We start from the raw sequence: 8,307 nt of genomic DNA on the forward strand, positions 1-8,307 counted from the left end.
CCACAACCAAAAGCCCCTCTCGTCTCCTCCTCATCGTTCGGAGCCGAGCCACCCATGACTGTGTTTGCAACCCGCAAAAATAGACCACTAGTGCTAATCAATAATTAAATGGCGGTTTTATTCCTATTTTATTGTTAACTTCTCTAACATTATACACAGTTTGTACTTAAATATAGGGGAAAATACTCAAATTATTTAAATAATAATAATAATAATAATAATAATAATAATAATAAATTATTTAATTAATAATAATATGGATTGCACAAAAAAAATAGAAATGAAATGTAATTGTATTTAACTTAAAATGTAAATACTAGGGGTGTGAATTGCCTAGTACCTGACGATTCGATTCGTATCACGATTCACAGGTCACGATTCGATTCGATACCGATTAATCCCGATACGAATTTATAAGTCGATTGTTGCGATTTTTTTTCATTCAAATTTAGAAAATACTAATCAGTAAGCTTGTAGAGTGTAAGATTTATATGAAAATGTATTATTTATTTATCTGAAATTTCAGTCTTATAGAGGTTGTAATCTGTTTCATGTTTGAACAGCATTAAAATAAAATATTAAGGCTTAATGTTCCGTTCATATAACATTCTTCCATGCTCAAGGTGTGAATCCTAAAAAAAAAAAAAAAAAAAAAAAAAAAAAAAAAAAAAAAAATCGATTCTGCCGATTATTGAATCGATTCGAGAATCGCGCGATGTAGTATCGCGATCTATCGCCGAATCGATTTTTTTTAACACCCCTAGTAAATACAACTGAACTGCACTTAATGCACAGTGACTCCTTCTCATACCACTAGAGGGAGCGGTACCTCCCATTTAGTCACTGCTAGTGATGATTTTGTTAACTACGAGCATAATGAATTACTGTTTTGTGACTGTCTATCACGTAAAGAAGAGGTGACAAAAAAAATCTAATCTCATTTTGAAATATTTTTTATGTGAGTTTTTAATTATTAACTTTTCTCAAAGTTAGGACTATAGCATAAAATATTTTTAATTTATATTGCTGTATTTTACATTTCAACTTTTTTCTCAAAATAACAATTTTTTTTAAGAGTATTTTTTCATGTTATTGTTTTGCAATGTTTTTCCTATATTTTATTATATTACACATACTTTTATCAAATTAAAACTTTATTCTCATAATATTTATTTTATTTATTTTAATTTTAAAAGTTAATTGTTTGCATTATTTTTCCATACTTTGTTATATTTTTTATAAAATTAAGACTTTATTCTCCTAATATTGTGGTATTTTCTCAAAAATTCTGACTTTATTGTCATCTTAAAATTTATTATCATACAAGTCATTATTATTATAATTATTATTGCTTTTTAAAATCATATTTAAACTTAATTCTCACAATATTACGTTTCAAAGTTTAATTGACATTAATTTCTGACCTTTACTTATACAAATATAATTTTTTCCTAATTTTGTTTTAATTGATTCTTATGATTAGGAATTTCTCTGAAAACTTTTTCTCCTTCCGCCTTTATTCTTGCATCAGCTCCGCTTAAATATCTCAAAATTGTAATTGGATTTATTTTTTTTTCCTCATAAAAATTCAGCCTTTAGTTTCAAAATATATTCTAACACTGAGAATTTCCTGGACATTTTTCCTTTAATAAATGTCCGTTACGCGACTCATGACATCCTTTAAAAGTAATGGCATAATTGTGTCTATTACAAACATATTGTCATTTATCATCATTCAGGTGTACCAGGCACAATCACGCATGTTTGTTTGTGCCCCTTTTGACATTGTGCCATGTCGATGAGTTGTTGCTAGGTAACCGTTGAAGCACTTGTCATGAGAAGTGGCTGGAAATGTGTTTTGTGTGTTGATGTACTTCAAAATCATAACAGAAGACTTTTCATGTGACCTGCTGCCCTCTCTTCAAGGATGATGTGTCTTGCGGTAGCAATATCCATCCAGCACAGGCGCCTTGACTTAAGAGTTTAATGCGTCACCACCACGCTCATAACTCAAAACGCCAGTATCTCAAATCTGCTTTTCTCGAAATGACTGGTAATGGCGGTAGTTGCATTTCTGCCGTCCCTCATAAACAATGAGTAAAAATCCGTTGCTTAAAGGATTAAGAAGCACAAAAGATGTTAATTAGCATTAGCATTAAGCTAGCAGGGCCGTTCATAATGCAACATATGGTTACAGCTTAAACAGCTGTTCACTGTTTGCCAAACTGCTGCATATTATAAAATGTGTTGAGTTCACTCCATCAAAGCAAGAAATTGGCCAAATGACGGCTGACATCTAAAAAAAAACCCTTTTGGGTCCTTGGGATGGGAAGGCACCTGGTAATTCTATAAAAAATAAATAAATAAAAATAAAAAAGTCACCGTGAGACACACCTGCTTTGAAAAACCTTTCCTCCATTTCACTCCTACCTTCCCTGTGTTCGCTGTGCGTTTGTGCTGCTCCTCGGCGTCCGTCACGCCTCTAAACACCTTTGCGACCTCCCCCAGGGATGCCGGTGGGCGTGCACCCGGGCGCCTTCCGCCTGTGGCAGATCCAGAACAGCTCCAGTTTCCACGGCTGCATCCAGAACTTGTACATCAACAACGAGCTGCAGGACTTCACCAAAACCCAGATGAAGCCCGGCGTGGTGCCGGGCTGCGAGCCCTGCAAGAAGATCTACTGCGTGCACGGCATCTGCCAACCCGACGGCCTCCTGGGGCCCGTGTGCCACTGCCGGCCGGGATGGGCCGGACCGCAGTGCGACGTGCCAGCCGCCAACCCCTGTCAAGGCAGCAAGTATGTTAGCCACGACGCTCTGGTCCAAGCCAAAAAGTATTGCACGTTATATTTAGAAAACAAAGTACCATTACTCCATAAAATGTTTAAACAACCTTTTTGGATGGTGTGTACCTAGGCCACCAGGGGGCAGTATAATATATACATTCCGATGCCGTTATAGTACCGTAGTCATTTTTCACAGAAGATGTTTCCATGCATGACTCCAGACGTAACTTTGTTTTTAGATGTGTCCACGGTCGGTGCATCCCGCTGGACAGCGAGTCGTACCGCTGCGAGTGCACCGAGGGTTACCGCGGTGCGCTGTGCAACCAACAGGGGGAGCTGTTCAACCCCTGCCGCCGGCTGAACTGCAAACACGGCCGCTGCCAGATCTCGGACACGGGGGACGCTTACTGTCACTGCGAAAGCGGCTACACCGGGGAACACTGTGACGCAGGTTTGAAACCTTGCTTGCTCGTCAGTATAGTTACAGTGGATATAGAAAGTCTACACACCCCTGTTTAAATGCCAGGTGTTTGTGATGGCCGGAACTAATCAAAGGGAATTACGAACAGTTCAGAAAAGCAGTCAGTGTAACCACAGAGCTTCAACTGGAACATCTCAATTTTATTTGGTGTATCGACTATGTGCGCAACCTCATGTTCATGTTAATAGTGGAAAATATTTAGAAATTATTTGCCTTCATCTCATTTATTTCAGAAAAAAACTTCCAAACAAAATCTTCTTTGTCTCATTGAATATTTGTGCTTATCATATTACCATGATAATTGTTTGAGGGTTTTTTGTTGTTGTTGTTGTTGTTGTTTTTGTTTTGTTTTTTGTTGCATACATGCATAAATAAAAGGACCAGTAGTATATTTTCTTCTACTCATAATCATGAGTTAAAGTTGTAAAATGATTTAGGTAATTTGTTATTGTCATTATTATTATTATTATTATCATTATTATTATTATTATCATTATTATTATTATTAAAATAGAAGAAGATGCATTTATTCTGTAAAAAAAAAAAAATTTGATAAAAATCACAATCTTAATTTTTTTTTGGGGGGGGGGGGGGTTATATTACCACAGAAGTATGTTTTTCTCTCTCTGAGAAGAGCATTTAAAAAAAACAATTAAGGATTTATTTTTCTTTGATTTCTCATTATTATTATTAGGGGTGTGAATTGCCTAGTGCCTGACGATTCGATTTGTATCACTATTCATAGGTCATGATTCGATTCGATACCGATTAATCCCGATACGAATTTGTAAATTGATTGTTACGATTTTTTTTTTTTTTGTACTCACATTTAGAAAATACTATTCAGTAAACTTGTGAATGTACACTGTAAGATTTGTATGAAAAGGTATATTGATTTATATGAAACTTCAGTGTTTTAACTGTGAGCCACTGTATTTAACAAACAGGTTGTAATCTGTTTCATGTTTGAACAACATTGAAATAAAATATTAAGGCATAATGCTCCATTAATATAACATTCTTCCATGCTTAAGGTGTGAATCCTAACCCTAAGTAAGACGTTTTGTTGAATATTTTTTCATCAAAAATGGATGTTTAAAAATCGATTCGGCTGCCTATTGAATCGATTCGAGAATTGCGAGCTGTAGTATCGCGATATATTGCCGAATCGATTTTTTTTTAACACCCCTTATTATTATTATCAGTTGTAGTAGTAGTAGTATTGAGTATTATTATTATTATTATTATTATTATTATTATTATAAGTGTAGTTTGTTTATTTGTAACAGTTGGAACCGCTGCCTTGTAGTCGTTCAGAACCTGTGGATTTTTATTATTTCCATATTTGTATTTATTAGTTTTTTCTTTCTTTTTTTTAACCCTCATGTTTCGTGCATTTATTTTTTCCCCTCAATGCTTCACTAAAGAGAATGGTGAATAAATGGCCATCGTGACGTATATGAGAAAAGTGTACTAAAATGTGTGCGTGTGTTTTATTCCCGTCCAGAGTCGGCGTGCCGGGGCGAGCCCATGCGAGACTTCTACCAGGTGCAGCGGGGCTACGCCATCTGCCAGACGACGCGCGCCGTCTCCTGGGTGGAGTGCAGCGGCGTGTGCGAGGCGGGCGCCTGCTGCGCCAGCCAGCGGATGAAGCGCCGGAAATACACGTTCGAGTGCAGCGACGGCACCACCTTCAGCGAGGAGGTGGAGAAGAGCATCAAGTGCGGCTGCGTGGGCTGCGGCGTCTAGAACAGAGAGATTCTAAAGAATATATATAAAACCTCTATCTATATATTAAGGACTCCGACACTTGTAAAATAGGACATCTTTTGTGAGCTGCAGTATCACGGACTGTCAACTCAAAAGGCTCCAGAGATGTTTTTGTTTTGTTTTTTTTTAACCCCCAGCAGTGAGGACAGTGTTGGGGAGGGGAATGAAAGGAGAGCTGAACCGTTGGCCAAGCCGAGTGTCACATGACAGGAAGTTGTTTGTTGTTTATTTGTCAGTCAACCACACGCACATACGCAGAAGAAAATGACGTTCGAGTGGCACATAAGTGCGGATGCGGTGACTTCAACTGGGCTTGATGAGTCCCCCAGCATGCTTTGCCTCGTCCGTCCACCAGGGGGGCATCTAGCGTCTCCTCTTCCTGACACCTGCAGTATTAAAAACAAGAGGATCAAAAGATCGCTGATAAAAACCACATGAAACTTTAATTTTTTTTTTCTGTTGTATTGTTTTAATTTCTCATTTTTTGTTTGTTTATTGTATTTTATTTCACCATGTAACCTTCAAAAAAAAATCCCCATTTATATAGAAATGCCTAACAGATTCTAATATATATATATATATATTTGTATTTCTTTTTTTTCTTCTTTTTTTTGTTTTGTTTTTTGGTATAGTATTTTCTATGTTAAGTGGAAGGTTGGTGGTCAAAAGCGCTGGCTTGGTCTTTTTTTTTTTTTTTTTTTGTCCAACATTTAATGGCAAGCAGTATAATCGGCCACCCGCGCATAAAAAAAAAATGCAATATTGTGCAAAAGTTTATTTCAGTAGTTCAAATCAAAATGTGAAATGCATTGTATATAATCATTTGAATATGAAAATATATTTCAAAAGAAACTAATTCTTGGATTCATGTTCGTAACAGTTGAATTTCACAGAGGAGGTGAATTTCATCAAAATGAAATTGTGGAATATTTCAGTCTGGGGTGAAGCCACGCTGCTTTAATTTGTTTAATTGAACTACTGAAATAAACGCAGTTTTTGAACATCTTCAAATGTTTTGCGATGCATCTGTACACAGTGTATAGGAGCCAATGCTGGTCTGCTCTGTCGTTAAATATTGTATATGTTGTCTTCCATGTGAATATTACATCTCGTTCATGAGCGCTTGGCTTGTTTTTGCTCCTCTTTTTATTTATTTTTGTGTATGGTGATGCATTTAAGTGTGCATTGCATTTTTCCTGATATTTTCAAAAACATTAAAAAGATGAAAAAAGAATTTTAAAATTATGAAGCTAAAGTTCAACATAAATCATAAGCTGCTGTCAAGCATGTGTTGTGTTGGGGAAAATAACACAACCGTGCAACCGCTACGACACATAATAAAATGGTCAGGACATTTTCTAGCTGGTTTAAAAAAAAACAAATGTTTTCTTGAGGTGCCAATTACAGTGAGCACAAAGCTGAATGTATAAATGTGTACAGATAATAAATATGCTTATTCATGAAGTGGTAACTTTTAGCTGTCCTTTAGTTTAGAATGGATCACATACTATTCTGGGATTGGAATTCTGGTGATTATGTAAACGTCCGGACGCTTATAGGCCGTGTGCCTCATAAAGGCGCATCTTTTGTGGAATGTGACTTTTCCTTTTCTTGGCTTCACGTCTCCTTGGTATGCAAGTACAACTTCCTGGTAGACATCTTAGTGGTGCTTGTGCTATATTGAGATTTACAGTAACTCAATCAGTAAGACTCTCCATCCTATGAGCTATGATATACATAACTATGTTCATGTAAACCACACGATGTTGTAAAAAGATTTTGCTTCTTTGTCACAGGACTTGATGGTGGGATTGAAGCTTAAGTCCCAAAATGATGCTGAATGTATGTATTGCCACCGACAAAATGTTTACCAAACCTCCACTCTTTTCATTCATTAAACTTCCATGTGTGTGCTTTTAACAGCTCTCTTGTCTTTTTATTAGCACTATTTCACCTAGTCATTTTTTTTTAAAGACTCCTTACGGTACATGGTGGTTTAAAAAAAAAAAAAAAAAAAAAAAAAAGCCTTATTTTACGTTTACACATTATACATTTATTATACATCTATTAAAACACGCCTTATTATATATGATCATTTTTTTATTTAAAAAAAAAAAAAAGCCGTACAATCCATGGCCATCTTTTTGAAAATGCCTTACTATACATGGCCATTTTTTAAAAAGACTCCTAACAATACACAATGGTTTAAAATAAATAAATACATAAATAAAACCTAACTATAAATTGTCCTTTTAAACAAAAACGCCTTACTATATATTCATGGCTGTTTAAAAATAAAAAAATAAAAATAAAAAACGCCTTACTTACTTACTTATTGAATAAAAAAAATAATAATAAATGACCATGTATGGCAAGGCATGTTTAAAAAAAAAAAAAAAAAAAAAAAAAAAAAAAAAGCCGTACAATACATGGCCATCTTTTTGAAAATGCCTTACTATACATGGCCATTTTTTAAAAAGACTCCTAACAATACACAATGGTTTAAAATAAATAAATACATAAATAAAACCTAACTATAAATTGTCCTTTTAAACAAAAACGCCTTAATTTATATTCATGGCTGTTTAAAAATAAAAAAAATAAAAATAAAAAACGCCTTACTTACTTACTTATTGAATAAAAAAATAAAAAATAAATGACCATGTATGGCAAGGCATGTTTTAAAAAAAAAAAAAAAAAAAAAAAAAAAAAAAGCCGTACAATACATGGCCATCTTTTGAAAAATGCCGTACTATACATGGCCATTTTTTAAAAAGACTCCTAACAATACATACTGGTTTAAAATAAATAAATACATAAATAAAACCTTACTATAAATTGTCCTTTTAAACAAAAACGCCTTACTATATATTCATGGCTGTTTAAAAATAAAATAAAATAAAAAACACCTTACCATCCATGGTCATTTAATTAAAAAAATAATATAAAAAAAAAAAAAAAAGAAAAGCCGTACAATACATGGCCATCTTTTGAAAAAATGCCTTACTATACAGTACATGGTCAATTTTTTTAAAGACCACTTATGATACGGCACGGTGGGTGACTGGTTAGCACGTCCGCCTCCCAGTTCTGTGGACTCCGGTTCGAGTCCAGGCTCCGGCGTTCCTGGGCGGAGCTTGCATGTTCTCCCCGTGCCCGCGTGGCTCTTCTCCGGGTACTCCGGTCTCCTCCCACATTCCAAAGACTTGCACGGCAGGTTAATTGTCCCTAGGTGTGCTTGTGAGTGTGGATGGTTGTTCGTCTCTGTGTG

General features: G+C 35.3%; 1 protein-coding gene across 4 annotated transcripts in view; it reads left to right on the forward strand.

Annotated features, from left to right (window-relative positions):
• The window catches only part of slit1a (slit homolog 1a (Drosophila)), a 108,291-nt gene extending 101,341 nt beyond the window's left edge, over window positions 1–6,950 (forward strand). For all 4 annotated transcript variants that reach the window (XM_077494367.1, XM_077494370.1, XM_077494369.1 and 1 more), the window contains 3 exons: window positions 2,509–2,797; window positions 3,025–3,236; window positions 4,774–6,950. In XM_077494367.1, coding sequence (XP_077350493.1) covers window positions 2,509–2,797; window positions 3,025–3,236; window positions 4,774–5,015 — 743 coding nt within the window. In that variant the 3' untranslated portion in view covers window positions 5,016–6,950. The remainder of the gene's footprint in view (window positions 1–2,508; window positions 2,798–3,024; window positions 3,237–4,773) is intronic.
• The last annotated feature ends 1,357 nt before the right edge of the window (window positions 6,951–8,307 follow it).

The sequence above is a fragment of the Festucalex cinctus genome, chromosome 14 (genome assembly GCF_051991245.1).
Source record: "Festucalex cinctus isolate MCC-2025b chromosome 14, RoL_Fcin_1.0, whole genome shotgun sequence".
Lineage (NCBI taxonomy): Eukaryota > Metazoa > Chordata > Actinopteri > Syngnathiformes > Syngnathidae > Festucalex > Festucalex cinctus.